At 38.9% G+C, this 18772-nt stretch overlaps 1 protein-coding gene across 1 annotated transcript in view; it reads left to right on the plus strand.

Annotated features, from left to right (window-relative positions):
* Trpa1 (transient receptor potential cation channel subfamily A member 1) overlaps positions 1 to 18772 on the plus strand; it is a 44640-nt gene that overhangs the window by 8394 nt on the left and 17474 nt on the right. Inside the window, exons 4-14 of the mRNA XM_036180015.1 lie at positions 3313 to 3420; positions 5023 to 5131; positions 5297 to 5442; positions 6284 to 6420; positions 9116 to 9164; positions 10981 to 11080; positions 11638 to 11738; positions 12679 to 12848; positions 12932 to 13096; positions 14484 to 14598; positions 17847 to 18013. Coding sequence (XP_036035908.1) covers positions 3313 to 3420; positions 5023 to 5131; positions 5297 to 5442; positions 6284 to 6420; positions 9116 to 9164; positions 10981 to 11080; positions 11638 to 11738; positions 12679 to 12848; positions 12932 to 13096; positions 14484 to 14598; positions 17847 to 18013 — 1367 coding nt within the window. The remainder of the gene's footprint in view (positions 1 to 3312; positions 3421 to 5022; positions 5132 to 5296; positions 5443 to 6283; positions 6421 to 9115; positions 9165 to 10980; positions 11081 to 11637; positions 11739 to 12678; positions 12849 to 12931; positions 13097 to 14483; positions 14599 to 17846; positions 18014 to 18772) is intronic.

Raw genomic sequence — 18772 nt, forward strand, 5'->3', positions numbered from 1 at the left:
TTTCATTAAAAAGTATATATTAAGAATATTAGTATCTCCATTCCATAGCTGAGTAAGAGGCACAGAGAGAACTAAATAACTTGCCTAAAATTGCACAACTGCAGCTCTAGGCTTTGCCATTTAGATCTCTTTCATAACTGACTGCAATGAAAAGGATGATTAGAACCTTAGTGAAGGCAGAGCCCATAGTTTTATTAGATGGACAGCCTGTCAAAGACAGATCAACAAGAGATACAGAGAACATACATAGGAGTTTATTTTATTTTTGTTCTTCAACTAGAGAACCCCTTGGATCTCAGTCCCAATTAGTCTTAGTCAATAAAAACCAGAGTCAGATGTTAGGGTGAAAGCTGAGAAATCAGAGCAGAAGAGCAGCAGCCACTTCTTACCTCTAGGAAATCTCAGACCAAATGGGGACAGATCCTGTTTCCACCCACCTTATATTTCTGTCTCTGCTTCCCTAGTACGGGGATTAAAGGCGTGCACCACCACCACCGCCCAGCTCTGTTTCTCTTTTAGACTGGTTCAATCTCATGTAGCCCAGGGTATCTTTGAACTCCTGATCTTTCTGCTTCCTCCTTCCAAGTGCTGGGATTAAAGGTGTGTGCCACCACTGCCTGGCCTCTATGATTAACTAGTGGCTAGCTCTGACCTCTGATTTCCAGGCAAGCTTTATTTGTCAGAATGCAAACAAAATATCATATAACAATTCCTGGTAAATATTTAAAGGGTAGGACTTAGCCCATGGCTTTTAAACTACACCTCGTAGATTCACAGGCACATTAGAAAGCAAATTTGCTTCCTCAGAGGACTGCCATTTACAAATGGATTATGTTCTAGAACAGTTGGTCTCAACCTGTGGGTTGTAACCCCTTTGTGGGGTCACATATCAGATATCCTGCATATCAGATATTTACATTATGATTCATAACAGTAGCAAAATCACAATTATGAAGTAGCAACATAATTTTATGGTTGGGATCATCACAGCATGAGGAACTGTATTAAAAGGTCGCAGCATTAGGAAGGTTGAGAACCACTAGGCTATTTGGAATTTATCAATAGATTTTCCTGTGGAAACAGTATAGGAAGTGCTGGTTTTTAGCAACTGTGCTAACCCCCACCCAAGCCGATTTTCAGGAAACCACAAAGGAGGGTTCCAAGGCCCCTTTGCCACCAAAGCTTTCTTCCCAGCTCTGGGAAAGGTGTGAATCCTTGCACATGGACAGAGAGTGGAGCTCCTTGTCCCCTGTCTGCTGGGCTTGGGTTCTGAAGTCTACCTTAACTTTTGTTACATGGAGATGTCATTAAATGTTGATGCCTCCTTCTTGGCTGGCTAGTTACCTCTGAAAGAACAACATTGTCTTATTTGTCTGAACAAAATTGTAGTTCTAGACAGTCCTGATAAGTGGTGGGTGGGTATCTGAATGAAATGGAAGAACGACTAAGTAGAAGAGGTGGCTGAACAGTTAACAACTGTGAAGACTGGGCAGGACCCCTGAGAAGGTACTGAAAAGTCTCCATGGAAACAGGTTGTTTACTCTCTTCCTAATGCCTGCATCGTCCAACAGCCAGGTGCTGTGCCCATCATCAGTGGCTGCAGGGACTGCCCAGAGGTGCCATCTATTTCCTCAGAGAGCCCCGGTGCTTTCTCTGAAGGCTCTTTTCATACATAAGTGGTCATTAGCTTAATTTATCTTGTCTTTAAAGGCATGATTTGGGAATTCAAAGGCAGGTAATTGTTGAAAAACCACTGTTAATTAGAAAACTCTTCAGATCAGGCATAGAAATAAAAGTTCAGAAATAAGGCCCATAGATAACTTGTGAAATCAGTGTGTAGATAAAAACAAAACAACAAAAAACTAGTTGTCCTGAACAATACAAAACCAAGAGAGAAAACTAGGGTCATTGGAGAGTTGGATTGTCTCTGCCTTAAATGGTATTTGTTTACCAACCACATCCATGTTCACCAGTGTTCTTAATCACCTGGTTCATAATAGTAGGAGAAAGAGGAGAAGGTTTGCATATGGATAGCAGTTCTGTCCCCAGCCTACCTCTCTAGCCTTGCCCATGGTCTAGCCTGTACCTACTCAGCCTTTCCCAGTCCAAAAAGGCTTTTTCACTGTTTGATCTACCAGCTTTCCCCTATAATATCCACCATTATCTATAATGTTATAAATTAAAAAAAAAAAAAAAAACCGTAATAGTCATTTATGAATCACCTAAAGTTCTTACATAGGCAGTATCTTTGGGGACGATTTGCCTAGGGCCATGGGCACGGCCTTATGTCTTGATGGTCTTTGTTTTGGGGGCTTAATCTGGCTCAGTAGCTTAAGCCTTTCCTTAGATTTCCTGGATTCTTCTCCAAGGACCCCAGAGAGTCTTGTAGAGCTTCTGGACTTGTCTGGTCATGACTGAATAGAAGTAGGTACATAGTTCAATTGCTCTCTTTGTGACCATTGCCACCTAGAACCTAGAATTTAACTCAGCCTTTGAATGAGAGAGAGGTGGGGGGGACTATAATTACATGCTGTAGAACTGTGGTCTGTAATTCTATGAGGCTAAGGATGGGGAGAATGCTTCTAGGAGACTTTGGCGGGTTCCATTGCATGTGAATCTGGATTTGAAGAATGGACCTGAAGGTACCTGAAGTCTGTGGAGAGATCCTTTGCTTCTAGTTTCTCTTCACCTATAAAGAGTTCCCCCATTTGTTTTTAAGTACTAAACCTCACCTCGAGTTTTCTCCTATGAACAGAACTCATTAGTTAGCCTAATTCATCAGCTCTACATTGGGATGCACTCTGTTGGGAAGGAGTTCTGCTAGGAAGTTGTTTACTTGGAAGAAGTAGAGGATTTTAGGAAACAGCTGGTTTGATAAGCTTCAACATATAAACTAACAACAATGACAAACCCAATGGCCAGTGGTACAGGATTGTGATCCAGCTGCACAGGGGCTAATGAAGAAGGATAGTACATTCAAGTCTTTGCCTAAAGTACATTGCTAAGTAAAGGCAATCCTGGGCAATGTGACCCTATCTCAACATTGAAAATGAATCTACAAATAAGGCTGGGGAAATGACTCAGTAGTTGAACATTGTTCAACAGGCATGAACTACTGGGTTCAGTTATTGGTACTGAAAAAAAATATAAACCCATGCTAAGTTTTATCATAGTATTTTTTTGTATTAAGTATCTTATGGAAGAAGAATCAGAAAAGATGAGTCAGACATGGTGTTTGGCAATCTAGTCTACTGGGAGTATTTGAGAACTGGCAGTTTAGCTCTTTAAGAATGATTTCTTCATTTTGTCCAGGTCTTGACTGAGCACATCACCACCAACATCAATTTAGAAGGAGAGAATGGAAACACAGCTTTGATGTCCGCGTGTGCCAAGGACAACAGTGAAGCTTTGAAGATTTTGGTTTGTAAATTGATGAATCACACTCTGTGGCTTTCTTCCTGTGACTCTGTCACAGACTGTTATTTAAGAAGCGTTTCATGGTATCTCCTTAGCAAAATTGAAAATACAGAATGTAGGTCTAAAGAACTTAGTTCTCAGTGCTTTTTAATGTGGATACACCTCTAGGATTCAATGTGGACCCTAGATTGTATACAGAAGACTAAAAATTAAGTATGAAAAAAATTAAGGTAAAAAGAAAATAAAGGTAGGGATTAAGAAGAATCTGGCAGTGGGGATAGACTATAAAACCAAAATATAACAACCTGTTGGACACTAGAACCATTTGATCCTGGGACTGAAGAGATGGCTCAGTTATAAGAGTACTGGCTGTTCTTCCAGAGAACTCAGGTTTGGCTGCTGTACCCACATGGTGGATTATAATCATCTGTAACCCCAGGAGATCTAACGCCCTCTTCAGGTCTCTGTGCATCAGACACACACACATGGTTCACAGACAAGCATACAGATAAAACGCCATATACATAAAAATTTAAAAATTAAACCATTTGAGAAAACGTGAATGTGGATAGTTACAGTTGCTTGACCTCTAAGATGAAAGCAGAAATGAAACACTTCATTTCCATTCCCAGGATTGGAACTGTGGCTATGGTTTCTCCAAAGCCTAAGTCCAGAAAGTTGGCCATCTCTCTGTAAAGTTTCTCAGGTGTGACACCCCAAGACACTGTCTGTCTCAGGGATTGCTTCTGTTCCGGGTAGCACCCCTGATGAGGGCACTACTGGAATTCCATTAAATTAGCTCCTTTCCAAATGTTTCTGGCTTGCTTGCCTGCTATTCAGAAACAGAAGTTATACAAATATTTCCTGATAGTTATGTATGCAAATATGTGTTAATATTTTGCTTTTAGTTGACTATTGGCTACTAACAACTTAGAACAACAGAACACTGCAGGAAGTGAAGGAATGTCAGAGTATTCCAGTCTTTGAAATTTTAATATGGCATGTCATAGTGCTTCAGACTTTCCCATATGTGATGGCATCTAAATTGTTCTTTTTCATCATACTTGGTACTTCTGTTGGTCCAGTCTCAAAAGTGAAAATATTTATATGACTCAAATGACCTGTGTTTTAAAAATCAAATATTTCCCATGAAATTGAAAAAATATGTTGAGTGTATTGGGAGATTAAGGTTGATATTTTTGTGTCATAATATATCTTCATCTTTGTAAGATGTAGAGTGTCTCTACTGTAGTTTGTTTGTTTGTTTGTTTGTTTTGTTTTTTTGAGACAGGGTTTCTCTGTAGCTTTGGAGTCTGTCCTGGACTAGCTCTGTAGACCAGGCTGGCCTCGAACTCACAGAGATCCACTTGCCTCTGCCTCCCGAGTGCTGGGATTACAGGCGTGCGCCACCACCGCCCAGCTGTCTACTGTAGTCTTAACCCAATTCTGTAGTTGCTGTCTTGCCTAGATGTCACATCTACAGAGCTTTCTGCATGTTCTCCCAGAGGCTCTGAAAGATGAAGTGACCTGCTAGAAGCACAGAAATTTTTGTCTACCTTTGTCACTTAATTTGTGTCACCTTTTTTGTTTCTCCTTTACCTCCAGCTAGAAAAAGGAGCTAAGCTGTGTAAATCAAATAAATGGGGAGACTACCCTGTTCACCAGGCTGCATTTGCAGGTGCCAAAAAATGCATGGAATTAATACTAAACTATGGTGAGTTGATGCTTCCTATGTTCTACACAGTAAAGCAACCTTTAAATACCCTTCTTATGAAAAAGAATAAAATTTATACTTGGGCCTTTATGTAATTCTAAAGGTCCTTTCTTTCAGAAGCCTATTTATTTCCCTGTTCATCTTCAATGGTGTTTTCTTCTAAAGGTGAAAAACACGGCTACACCAAGGAGTGTCATATTAACTTTGTGAATCATAAGAAAGCTAGCCCACTCCACCTGGCAGTGCAGAGTGGTGACCTGGACATGATTAAAATGTGCCTAGACAATGGTGCCCACATCGACATGATAGAGGCAAGTGTTCAGTCTATATGGCACTCTGATTTGAGAATTCCCATACAGTATTTCCCAAATGTTTTGTGGCTCCTTTATACTCAGGTAAGATTGGAAATGCATATAGCACCAAGGAATGTTGTTCCTCTGTCCACAATGAAGAAAATATTCTCTAATTTTATAAATTTCAACATTCCAAAGCAAGTGACAAGGCAGATACAGTAATGAGTATATCCCACTTACCTGCCATGAGCTGTGTTAAAGCCTACCTCAATGATAATAGCATTAATATGCCAAGCCAGGAACACTAAAGCCCAGTCATGAATGTCTTGGGTTCCATTCTAAAGACTTGTGTCTTTTAACTAAGGATCACCTAATTCACTTCTAAGGATATGTATGTAAGAGGTCTGACTGAGCCTGGGTCCTGACCTGATGAAGAGCATGGACTACAGGGACTTGTCCCTTTAGTGTTGTGAGTCAGCTCCCATAAAGGCCTGTCCTTTGTGGAGGAAGCAGAAATTGGCTATTAATCATATGAAGCTTCTTCTCGCTGCTTTCAAATTCTTTGAAATAGAAATGACCCTATTCATTTCATTTCATTCAGCTGTATCAGTAACAAAGGAGACTCACACTCCTTAAGAAGATAATGGTATTCAAATGATAGTGATAGAAGTGTATGCCAAGAGCTAGGAGGCCTTTGCTAGATAGGCCTTCATATTTATGGTTTTTAGTAAATCAAATGGTGCAGTTCATCACCTTCTGACATCCTAGATCTGGGAAGAATAGACTCACTTCTGAATTTACATGTGTTAGATCCTTAAGTTTGGATTTAAGCTAATGCTGACATCAATACTGTTTATAGAATGGCAAATGCATGGCCCTCCATTTTGCTGCAACCCAGGGAGCCACTGACATTGTTAAACTCATGATCTCATCCTACACTGGAACCAGTGATATTGTGAATGCAGTCGATGGCAATCAGGAGACCCTGCTTCACAGGCAAGTAGCCTACCTGTCACTCATATGTTAAATATATATATATATATATATATAATTAGCCAGAATGGTAGTATGATAGTGAAAGTTCTAAAGTTGAAACATTCTTTTCAAATGAGCAGAAAGTAAAGAAAGTCTTCAACAGAAAAGGATAGCTATCATGAAAACATACCATGTACAAAACCTATACATGAAAGATAAAGAATCATACACAACAGAATGTCAGAAGACTCCAATAATGAATAAATTAATAGTGGCAAAAATGATTGATGGCAAGTTTCTAAAAACAAACAAATCAATGGACAATTACCAAAATGTCAGGTGGAAAATCATGTCTAACTGTAAAAAATCTTGAGTGAGAGGTTGAATTCACCAGTCAAACGACATCAACAGGATGAATCATAAAACAAGATCCAACAACACAATCAATTCACTTCATTAGTAAAGATACATAGAAACAAAAGTGGGAAAGTTTCGCAAAAGACACGTGATGTGATTAAAATCAAAGCAAGTTGCAGTAGCTAAATGCCTTTCAAATAAGTCAGGCTTGGAGTCCAACATGAAGGGACAAAGGTCAGAAGGGAATTAATCACGATGATGTTGTGTTTCATCCAGAATCTCCAACGTACCTCAGGAACCAAAGTAAATGAAACTTTACAGAAGTGCCAGTGCCATATTCCGGATCAACCATTGATCCTCTAGGAAGGGCTAAGGAAGTCATCATGGGAGACTCTCTAAGCCAGTTCTAAACTCGCCTTCTCAGGTGTGTTCTACCGGCATTTAGTGACCAGTATGGAGCAGATCCATGTGGCTTCTCCATAGTTCCCCTTCTGATCTCTAATGCCTTCACCTATAAGTAGACATCAATGTTTTAAAACAGCTATAGTAAATTCTCTGACCACGATTTTAAATACAGACAACTATTTTGGTGGTGGAGGCTTCCTGAATGTTGGGCAGAGAAGCAGGAAGTATAGATTGGGACTCAAGTCCATCGGGAAGACAAGGATTTAATACTCCCTATGTAAGTGATAGCATCATTTCTCTGTACTTGTCTCTATCTCTCTTCTCCTCCACAACTATGATTAGGTAGAAGTCTGGGATGGCAGAAGAGAGCTGGTAAATTCTCGGCCACTAACTAGAGCAGGAAAGCTGCATTATCTCTCCAGGAAAGGAATTTGAAGTGGGCAGTATAAAATGTACTTCTGAACTGGCAAAGGGTGAATGGATATCCAGATGAGCAAAGCCACTAGCCCTGATCAAATATGCATTTATAGGCAGGGTCTCACATAAGGTGAATCTGCAAACTAAAATTTCCTAATATAAGGAGAGAATATTTTAAAAAGCAAAACAAAACAACAAACCCCCAAACTAACGAAAGATTTGTTTAATTTCAATGATATATGCAAATACAGAGCAAGATTAAAGAATGACAGTCAAAATATTTCAGTTCTTTAAAGATATGAAAACATGAATGATAAATTACATAAACCTAAGCATATGATGACAAAAAGATTATGAAAAAATGAATCAGCATGAATTCAGGAATGCAGACCCAAAAGAATCCAACTAGAAACCCTAAAAGCAAAAACTTAGGGTCAGCAAAATATTAGGATACTTGCCACCAAGACTGATAAGCTGAGTTCAACCGTAGAGTGCATGTCATAGGAGAAGAGAAATGACTCCTACAAATTGTCTTCTGACCTCTACATGTGCACTGCAACACACACACACACACACACACACACACACAAATATATGTAATAAAAATAAATAAATGAAACAAAAAGTGTTGTACGTATGAAATATGCAAGAACTTGGGAACTCCCAGGGCTGATTCTAACATCCCAGATTCTGTTAGAACCACTGGAGTGAGTTGGGACTTTGTGTAGAATTCTTTGATTATAATGTTCAGTCAATTTGGATATCCAGTGACTTTTCATAACATAGTTTTAGAATATGAATATGCCTAAGAAACAATTATGTTAGGAAAATAGGGTCCCATGCTATATCTTGTGAACTTTTGGTAACACTCAAAGGTGTTCTGAAATTTACATATGTACAAAAAAGTTAAGAGTAGCTGAGGGCCTTGAATGGGAATAGAGTGAGATCCAATAGAAAACATCAAGTTTTAAGTCATTAGCATTCCTATCTGAACAGTGACTTTTTAATGAATACTCGTGCCTTTCAGTTGTTATTAATTAGCATTGTCTTGTAACTTGTGAGAGAGCCCTAAAGTAATTTCAGTTGTCTCCATAGAAAGTTCAGGCTCCCTAAGAGCTCAGGAAAGATGATGCTTCCTCAATGGCTTTGCTGAAGAGGAGTCCTGTCCACCCAGCCTCCCAGTAGACCTTCTGAATACTACAGAAACATTTTAGGCTCATCTTGCATAATCCTTACAATCACATTGATGTCCCCAAGTTCTTTCTTCTCCATTTAAAGGCAGAAGTTGCTACTCACTTTAGAATGAAGATTTTATAGGAAGGATAGGACAGCTCATTAAACAATGAGAGAGTCATTTTTGTGTTGTATTTTATTTTTCCCGATTTTTATTACTTTGAAAATATGCTACCCAGAATCTGAATTCTTTACTACAACATTGAATTATTCATTGTCCAGTTAAATTTACTTCTGATTACAGCAGCTTTAGTTTTCCCATTTATTTCAATAGAATCTTAATTCTTTTTTTTTTTTTTTCCAGAGCCTCATTGTTTGACCACCATGACCTGGCAGACTACTTAATTTCAGCGGTAATTATTCAATTGACAGGCCTAGTGTTCTTAAAGTACTACTTACATTTGAACATATCATTTAAATATAGCATAGGTTTTCTAAAAGAAACCACAGTTCTTGGTTAGCATATCTGTGTATTTCAAATTTAATAGGAATATCTGTGGAAATTATTTAATTAAATTAAATAATAAATTAAAATAAAATTATTTTAATCTTAGTATCAAACATAAACTAATATGATACAGTTTGTGAAACACTATTTAAAATCATGGCTATAAGAATTTTACTTATTCATTGCCATTTATATATATATAAAGAATGTGGGGCAGATGTTAAAACCTTGCTAAGAAGGAAATACAAAGAAATTATGGGTGGTTATTTGGCTGCCAAAGTTTCCAGAAGGCTGATTGACACATTCCCAAGAGTGTATTTCCTGTGGATGCAGTAGTCAGCTCATGAGGCTAAAAGAATTGGGGTGTATATTTTGATGTCCTTATCAATTGTTTGTGCTTTGAGTTCATGGGTCTGTTGCAAAGTAAGCTCCTTTGAGGGCCTATGAATGGGTCTTCTTGGACTGTTGGGTGTAGACAAGTCAGCAGAGTTTTTGTAACAGTGCTATCTTGGGGCAAATATAGGGCAGGCTGCCTATGTCACATTTATCTTCTAATATAAGCATTTAGTCCCACCTCCTCAGCATCATCTTCCAAACCATGAAAAACAATGAAGTGAAAAACTATGTTGAAGAGATTGTGCCTGCCAGGGAAAGCAAAGGATCTTCTTCACTTGGAGAAGCTGGCTTGGCCAGCTTTTGGCTGGCATTTTCACGAGTATGCACTTGGATGTTTGTGTGGTGGGTTTATTATCCCAAGAGGGACAATCAGCACAGCTTCACTCATCATATTTAGCACTCCCTGTGTTGTTAGTAGTTTACTGAAGTTGTGGTATTTACACAGAAAACTTTGGAAGAGCTCACTAGATACTATGTTTTTGTGCTGTGTGCTTTCTTACAAATGTCCTATCAGGAGAATTATGGCTGACCCTCACCCACTGCCTTTACCTTTCCATGAGGTTGTTGCCGCTACTGTCAGCCAAGCTCTGCAAGAGCAAAGGAAAATGCCCGACTCAAGGCTTATGCTGATTTTGCTACTCTGTCCAAAGTAGAGGATTTGCTCCATGGAAATTTCAAAGGCACTTTGTTTCTTATCACGTGGAATATAGTTCCGCAACACAGAAAAATAACGAAAAGAATTTTCACATGCATGTTTGGTTAAACTCTTACCTTCATAATCCCAATTCAGTTGTCTCAGTTTATTTCAAATAAAGTAAATTTAAAGTGAATGATTTCTTATTGATGATTTAAAAATTACACAGTCAATAAATATGGGAAAATTCAAAATAAAAGACATTTAAAAATAATTTCTTGGGGCCTGAAGAAATGGCTTAGAGGTTAAGAGCATTTCCTGAGGTCCTGAGTTCAAGTCCCAGCAACCACATGGTGGCTCACAACCACCTGTAATGAGATCAGGTGCCCTCTTGTGGCCTGCAGCCACACATATTAAGTTTTTTTTTTTTTTAAAAAATTTGAGTAGTAATTGATCTATTGACAGATGTTAATCAAGAGCTTAACATGGGAAAATAACTTCATTGTTGAAATTATGAGAAATGGTCTTGATTTCTAGTGTTATTTGAATTCTAGAGAAATGTCATGTAATTCTAGGATTAGTCTTAAGATTGAGAGCTGGAGTAATACAAACGCTCTACTAGTTAGACATTTCAAAGTGAGCTGCTGCTTCATCTACTCATAATCTTATTGAATGACTTGCTTTGTTTTAGGGAGCAGACATCAACAGCACTGATTCTGAAGGACGCTCTCCACTTATTTTAGCAACTGCTTCTGCATCTTGGAATATTGTGAATTTGCTCCTCTCCAAAGGTACCAACCAGAAGCAAGCCAATCTGCTAAGAAACATATTTGTTAACCATTTGTCTCATGCCAGGCACAGGGACACATTCTGTGCACACACAAAGGATAATGGAATACATTCCAAGTCCAGTAAAAAAGTATTGAGAGGGCAATGTGTAGAAATAACACATAACATGTATCAGACAGTTAAATACCAGGAGTTTGCTGATCGTGTGAGCTTTCTGTCCCAGCAGACGTCTGCATAGCTGCTGTCACTGTCCCCTTTGCAGACGAGCCTGGTACTGTGGGAACAGAAGCTTCTCCTTTCCTCATCACTCCATATTCAAATTTTATACTTAAAACTTAAGGATTCCCATAGAAATGTAAAGTACCAGATTTTTTCACCCCTTTACTCATACACACAAACACACACATATTGTAAAGTAAACTCATTTTTGAAATATGTTCAATTCTCCCACCTAAGTATAGTTGCCTGTAAGTCAAAGACTTGGAAAGCTGAGAACCCACCAAAGGCCATTACAAACATGTGAGTAGATTTTACATTTTTTTTCTGTGCTTTTTTCCAGGTGCCAAAGTAGACATAAAAGATCATCTGGGGCGTAACTTTTTACATTTGACTGTACAACAGCCTTACGGACTAAAGAATTTGCGGCCAGAGTTTATGCAGGTATTGTATATCCATGAATTTTTATAAACTGAGTTGTGTTCAATAAAGAGTAAACTGATTTTGTTGCCATTTATGTTATAAAAGTTCATTCTAGGATTTCAAAAAAGGAAACTTTATTTTCATCATAGAAATGGGGATGGTAATAATTAGTGGACGATAATGATAATCCAGACTGAGTTTGGAAAGTTACAGGGGGTTTTGTACTCTCATCTATAATGAGGGCCTGCTGATAATCATTCATTTTCCTCTACTGCTTCACTTCTGTGAATTGAATGGAGAAGCCAAGTACAAAGATGAATCAGTAACGTTCCACCATCAATTAAGAAAACTACTCAACACTTTTGACTCACTGATGACAGGATCATGTTTAATGAGCCAGCTAATATTTACTGCTTAACTATTAAGTGCATGTGGTATATCATATTTCTTAGAATAAGTAGATTTTCATGTTGTTATTGTGTTTAATAAGGAGTCAAAACATGGATGGGCTTAAACTTTTTTAACAAAAGTAAATGTTTATTATATAGATTGCCCTACTCTTTTACCTTTTATAGTCTTGTTTCATCTATTTTTTAAATTAAATAAATCCAATTTCAAGACCTCCATCTGTTTTGTTTTGCTTAACATAACATCTTAGGCTCTTAAGTGTTGTTTGTGGAAACAACGAAGGGAGGAGCAGAGGGCGATCATGGTCAAATAGTTCAGAGAATACAGCATTAAGTATTTCCCCCTACTTGCAGGGTCTCTCAAAGCCTTGACTTGAAATTATAGAGGGACAAAACATGAGACCTCATCCATATATATTTTCCTCTAGCTTCCTTTAGGTTGTTTGCAGATTTGTCTTCAAGGGCTAGATTGGAAAATGCTATGCTACAGAGTAGTTTGAAACCTACCCTATGAACATGACAGCACTCATATCAAGATACCCCTTTTCTCACAGATGCAACATATCAAGGAGCTAGTGATGGATGAAGACAATGATGGATGTACGCCTCTCCACTATGCGTGTAGGCAGGGGGTCCCAGTCTCTGTAAATAACCTCCTTGGGTTCAATGTGTCCATTTATTCCAAAAGCAAAGATAAGAAATCACCCCTGCATTTTGCAGCCAGGTAAGGATCAGACTCCTAACACATGAGCATGTCTGTTTCTGTCTTATATTTTGTCTTATGCATATGAACCTGACCTTTTAAAGCTATGGGCGCATCAACACATGTCAGAGACTTCTACAAGACATAAGTGACACAAGGCTTTTGAATGAAGGGGATCTCCATGGAATGACCCCTCTTCACCTGGCAGCAAAGAATGGACATGATAAAGTTGTTCAACTTCTTCTGAAGAAAGGGGCATTATTTCTCAGGTGAGGCATGAGTGTGTGGAATTGCATATTAGGCTGTTTTCTGTAATGTTTTAAATTATGGTATAAAACTTTAGCTATCAATAAATAAAATATCTAATTATCTTGTTTAATCTTTCAAAGCATACATACTTTCCCAAACACTAAATTGGAATTCAATATAATTCTCAAATGTCAAATTCAGTGTATAGAGTTATGACCTTGTTGCCATAGCATAAATGGCTTTGGAAGGGTATTTCCAGGAACCTTTAAAATATTTGTGTTCAGTGTCATTGTTCTTTCTTCCTCTTGTTCAAATACAGAGCTATGTTCATGTACATGAGTACATGTATGTGTACATATGCACACATCAAACACAAAGGGTTTCCCTTCTTTCTAATAAGTGAGAGGTACAAAAAAGTGGCCATGGCAAACATTCAAACTGAACCAAACTCTCTTATACTTAAGGAAAGTTCACGTGATTTACAAAACCAAGATAAAATATGAAACATAATGAACTATGTATAGTAATCGAATTCCATCTTTACAAAAAGGGAAGAAAATCTAGAGACACTTGTACAGGTACATTGGGCTATCTTCAAGCTTTACCCAAACAGGTCTTCAGGCTCATGTTCATCAGCCAACTTCATCATCAGAATATTGATAGCAGCACATGCGTGACAGCTATGAACTCAGTGCCTTGCCCCATCTCTTCCTGCTTCTCAGGGACACAGAATGTCAGACCTGAAAAGGGACGAATGTAGGTCCAGCTCCACAGCTGATGCTTAATTATAGCATTATTGAAATAGCAGTGTGTCTCTCATAACCTGAACAATTACTTACTGGTACCAAAATTAACTTGTGTAATTTCCTTCCTATGTCATAGTTTGTAAAGTATCACCAACTTGACAGGCTCTCACTACATTTGCATCTTTAATTCCTGTGAAAAAGGATAAATACCTTTGATAACATAAGAGACTGTAGACCTAAATGCTTAGGGACAGCATTAGCTGTCTTACAACTGTGCAATCACTTGTGACTGTGAGGACAATACAACTATTAGGGGGGTGTTTCTGATACAACATTCAGGGGGACTAGATTGAACATATTGAAAATAGCATTTACAAACCCACTTAGGCTTTGTATTAACTCTACTTTCCCCGACCCTCAAGAATTTGGTAACATTCTTATATCTTTTATACTTCACTAATAAATATATATGTGTGAATCATAATTGTAAGTAAGTGAGCTATGCTACTATGCTTGAAACTACCTTATAGAAATATTCACTAAATATTGAGTTGTTACATCTCATGCTTTGCCCTCCGCCCAGACTAAAAAGAGCTTAGTGACATCACTTTCCATGTTTGATCTGTAAGTGTTGGCATCTCTTTTCTTACTTCTTTAACAGTGACCACAATGGCTGGACGGCTTTGCATCATGCATCCATGGGTGGGTACACTCAGACCATGAAGGTCATTCTTGATACTAACTTGAAGTGTACCGATCGACTAGATGAAGAAGGGGTAGGTATAGATCCCTCTGCCCAAATCAAAATCTTGACATAGAGCAAACATCCAGCTTGTGAAAAAGCCTTCTTCACAACCCTCTTTCCATCCCTTGCTCTACTCTCAGTCTTTTATTGAACTTTGAAAAAGTAATCTCTCAGAGTGAGGAATAAGTAAAAGGATACTAGAAAGTAAAGAATAGTGAAGGATGTGTGTGAGTTGAAGCCATCCTTCATACCTATAGAAGCCTGTGAGTTCACCTTAAAATTTTATCTCTTCCTGTGAACCCAGAAAAATAAAGAGAGCAGAATTAAGTGTTTGTCCCTAAAGACAGGCATCTGACACAAAGTACAGCAATTTGAAAGGACCGACCTTTTTGTCTATTATTGGGGATTAGTCTAGTTTTATTTTTATTTTTCTGTTGCTGTGACAAAACATCCTGATGAGGAACTTAGTGGAAGAAGGGGTTTGTTGGACCTACAGTTCTAGGTTACAGTCTACCCCTGGGGGTGGGGAGGGCATGAGGCAGGAACGCATAGCACCTACACATCACATCCACAGACTAGAGACAGGAAAAATGAATGTGCTCTTGCTGCTTGCTTTCTGTTCATCAACTTTCTGCCAGCCTAAGTTGGCATAGTCAGTTAAGACAACGTCCTCAAGACAATGTCCACCGGCCTATCAGATCTAGAGGACTCCTTAATTGAGGCTCTGCTCCTAGGCTGACTGTAGCCTGTAGCAAGTTGACAATCCAAACCATCAGAATCCTCCTCTTGTCAACTTGACATACTAACACCCACATCACTTGTAAACTGTAGCCTTCCTTTCTTTATTTCCAAGTTCTCACATTAGCATTATATACAAAATACAATCCAATTTGAAAGTTCCCAGTCCTTAAAAAGCCAACTCTTTAAAAATCCAAAGCCTCTTTAAAAGTCCAAAGTGGACTCCATTAAAAAATAAATGACACACTTAAACATTCTAATTCCAAAGGGAAATGTGCTGGCTAGTTTTATGTCAGCTTGACACAAGCTAGAGCCATCTGAAGGGAGGGAACCTCAACTGAGAAGATGTCTGCATAAGGTTAAGTTTCAGGGCATTTTCTTACTTAGTGGTTGATAGGGAGGGCCCAGTCCATTATGGGTGTGGCCACCCCTGGGTTGGTGATCCTGGGTTCTATAAGAAAGCAGGCTGAGCAAGCCATGATTGGCAAGTCAGTAAGCACCACTCCTCTTTGGGCCTTTGCATCAGTTCTTGCTTTATGGCTCCTACTCAGTTTGAGTTCCTGTCCTGATGTCCTTCGGTGATGAACAATGATATGGAACCATAAGTCAAATAAACCTTTTCTTTTCCAAGTTGTTCTGGTCATGGCAATTCATCACAACAGTAGTAACCATAACTATGACAAGGAAGAAGTGAACCATGGCATATAAGTGAACCCAAATCCCACCAGTGTAAATCAAATCTTGTATATCACTATCCAATATCTGAGGCTTGTAACCTTCTGACCTCTGAAGGGCATCCTCACCTCTCCCGCTCTGCCACCCACATCATACAGTTTCTGTCTTAGGCCTGGGCCAGCCTTGTTTCATACTTGCAGCTGTCCTTGGTGTCAGATATCCCACAGTATTAGCCTGTCTCCATTGCAAGAGTGTTCACCTGTACCAGTGGCTTTTCAAAGTCTCTCTAGGAGGATTTCCACACTATTATAAGGGATCAAGTCTCAACCACTATCCATGATCCCCTCTATCTTGCATTTTTCCTGTCTTCAAAACCTGTACCCCAATGGACAATGTTTTCATTGCCAAGTTCTGCCTGCTCCCACCCTCACTGAATCACAATTATATTATTTTCTATGTATAAACACTGAGGAAATGTTTTCCTATTGTTCCACGGGAGCACAGATAGCTTCATGGGTATCTGTGACCTCTTATTAATCACAGCTGATTCTTCAGCCCCAGCCTGATCAGCATAAACACAGATTTTTAGCCAAATTATCATAAAAATGGCCCTATCTCTGTTATCAATAAATGCACCCCCATCATGATCTGGGCCTCCACTATATGGAGCCCACATAAGCATTCTTATCTTCCAAGCTCCCACACAAGAATTTTCCATTAAGCTCTGAGCACTCAATGGCTTTTCCAAACTAAAAGTTCCATATTCCTCCAACAAAAAAATTCAAAGCCACAAAAGGTCATGAGATGGGGTTAATTATAACAACTCCCACTAAGCTCTGAGCACTCAATGGTTTTTCCACTCTAAATTTCCAAAATCCTCCAACAAAATAATTCAAAGCCATAAAAATTCATGAGATGGGGTCCATCATAGCAACAACTCTACTTCTCTGGTGCCAATTTCTGTTCTCGTTTCAATTCTGTTGTTGTGATAAAGCACCCTGACAACCCACAAAAGAATGCTTATCCATGTTACAGCAAATCTGAGGGGAAGTCAAGGCAGAAATTCAAAGCAGCTAGCTGTATCACATGCATAGCCAAGAACAGAGAGAAATTAATGGATCTTGGCTTTCTTGCCTGCATATGGCTTTCTCCTGTCTTTTCTAGCTCAGGAACCCCTGCAAAAGGAATGCTCCCCACAATGGGCTGGGACCTTCTACAACAATCAATAATCAAGACACACTCCTACAGACATGCCCACAGGCCAACCAGTTCTAGACAGTTTCTCAATTAAAATGCTCTTCTAGGTTGTGTCAAGATAACAAATCTGCATTTCTCCTCATTTGTTTACAGAGTACCAAAATGTGCATTTCTTCAATAAGTGATTGAGATAGGCCATCATGATTTCTGTTTCTATTTATAAAAATATTTTATATGAGAAAATGACAATTGGCAAACTTATAATAGGCTCTAACTTCTTAATGAGCTTATAGAACCCCAAGTTTGGAATTCACAGTTCTAATAGGTGCTGAGTCCTCAGGGGTATGCACTTCTGTGCTCACTATTGGAGCCTTACCCTAAAAGCTTCTCATTTGTCCTCATGGAGTAATATCACCACAGAAGCAACACAGAGCACCAGAAAGCAACACACACACACACACACACACACACACACACACACTTTGGATGATAAACTCATTGTTTAAAGTTTTGTTGTGAACATAAGGTTTAAATTTCTATACTTGCTATTAAATAGTTAGCTTTGTTGATCATCCCTTTAAGAAACTGAGCAATGCAACAAGGCCTCAAAGCAGCCAAAGGACTCTCACCACTCTCAACCCACTTTCCATGCTCTGTTTTTGTATGAAGAACACAGCACTCCACTTTGCAGCCCGGGAAGGCCATGCTAAGGCTGTTGCTATGCTTCTGAGCTACAACGCTGACATTGTCCTGAACAAGCAGCAAGCCTCCTTTCTTCATATCGCACTGCACAATAAGCGGAAGGAAGTAGTTCTCACAACCATCAGGAGTAAAAGGTATGTCTTCCTTGTAACCTGCATCCTCAGGTAGCAGGGTGCACCCCCTCCTAGCCTGAGAACAAGTGAGGAAAAGAACAAGCTTCAGCTTTGAATCAACATGCAAATGCCCGTTGTTCAGCTATTGCTGAAAGCTGGAGCATTACTTCGTCCTCAGTCTTCGTTTCTACAGACCAAACATGACAGCCCAGTACTAGTCCTGCTTAGCCCTTTATGAGATACCTGGGGTCCAGGTACAGGGAACATTTGTCAACAAGGTTACTGTCAAGCAAACTCTGGCCTGCATTCCTGGGCTTGTGTGATAGCTCTTGTCAGCACAAACTCCCAAACCGGGTGCTGATAAGATAGGTCTAGGACTAGGGAGTTGGCCCATCAATAACCATGCCTGCCACCAAGCCTGACTACCTGAGTTTGATCCTTAGAACTCATATGGTAGAAGGAAAGAACTGATTTCTACAAGTTGTCTGTCCTCTAACAAAAAGCACACTGTGGTGCATGTTCCTCCAGACAAACACAGTCTATCAATCAATCAGTCAGTCAATCAATGAATAAACAAATAAACACATGGAAATAATAACAATGTAGAAAATATAATTAAGGTTACTAATAGCATTTGATGAAATGTCCCTTTATAATATGTGACCTTTTATGGATGTACCTTTGTAAATCATCCTCTAAAGAGTTTACTCTTGTTTTTCAAATGTTTATTTATTTAATTTTTTTTTTTTGCATGTGTTTATATGTACCACATGTGTAGCA

This window comes from Onychomys torridus, chromosome 2 (assembly GCF_903995425.1).
Source record: "Onychomys torridus chromosome 2, mOncTor1.1, whole genome shotgun sequence".
Taxonomy (NCBI): Eukaryota; Metazoa; Chordata; class Mammalia; order Rodentia; family Cricetidae; genus Onychomys; species Onychomys torridus.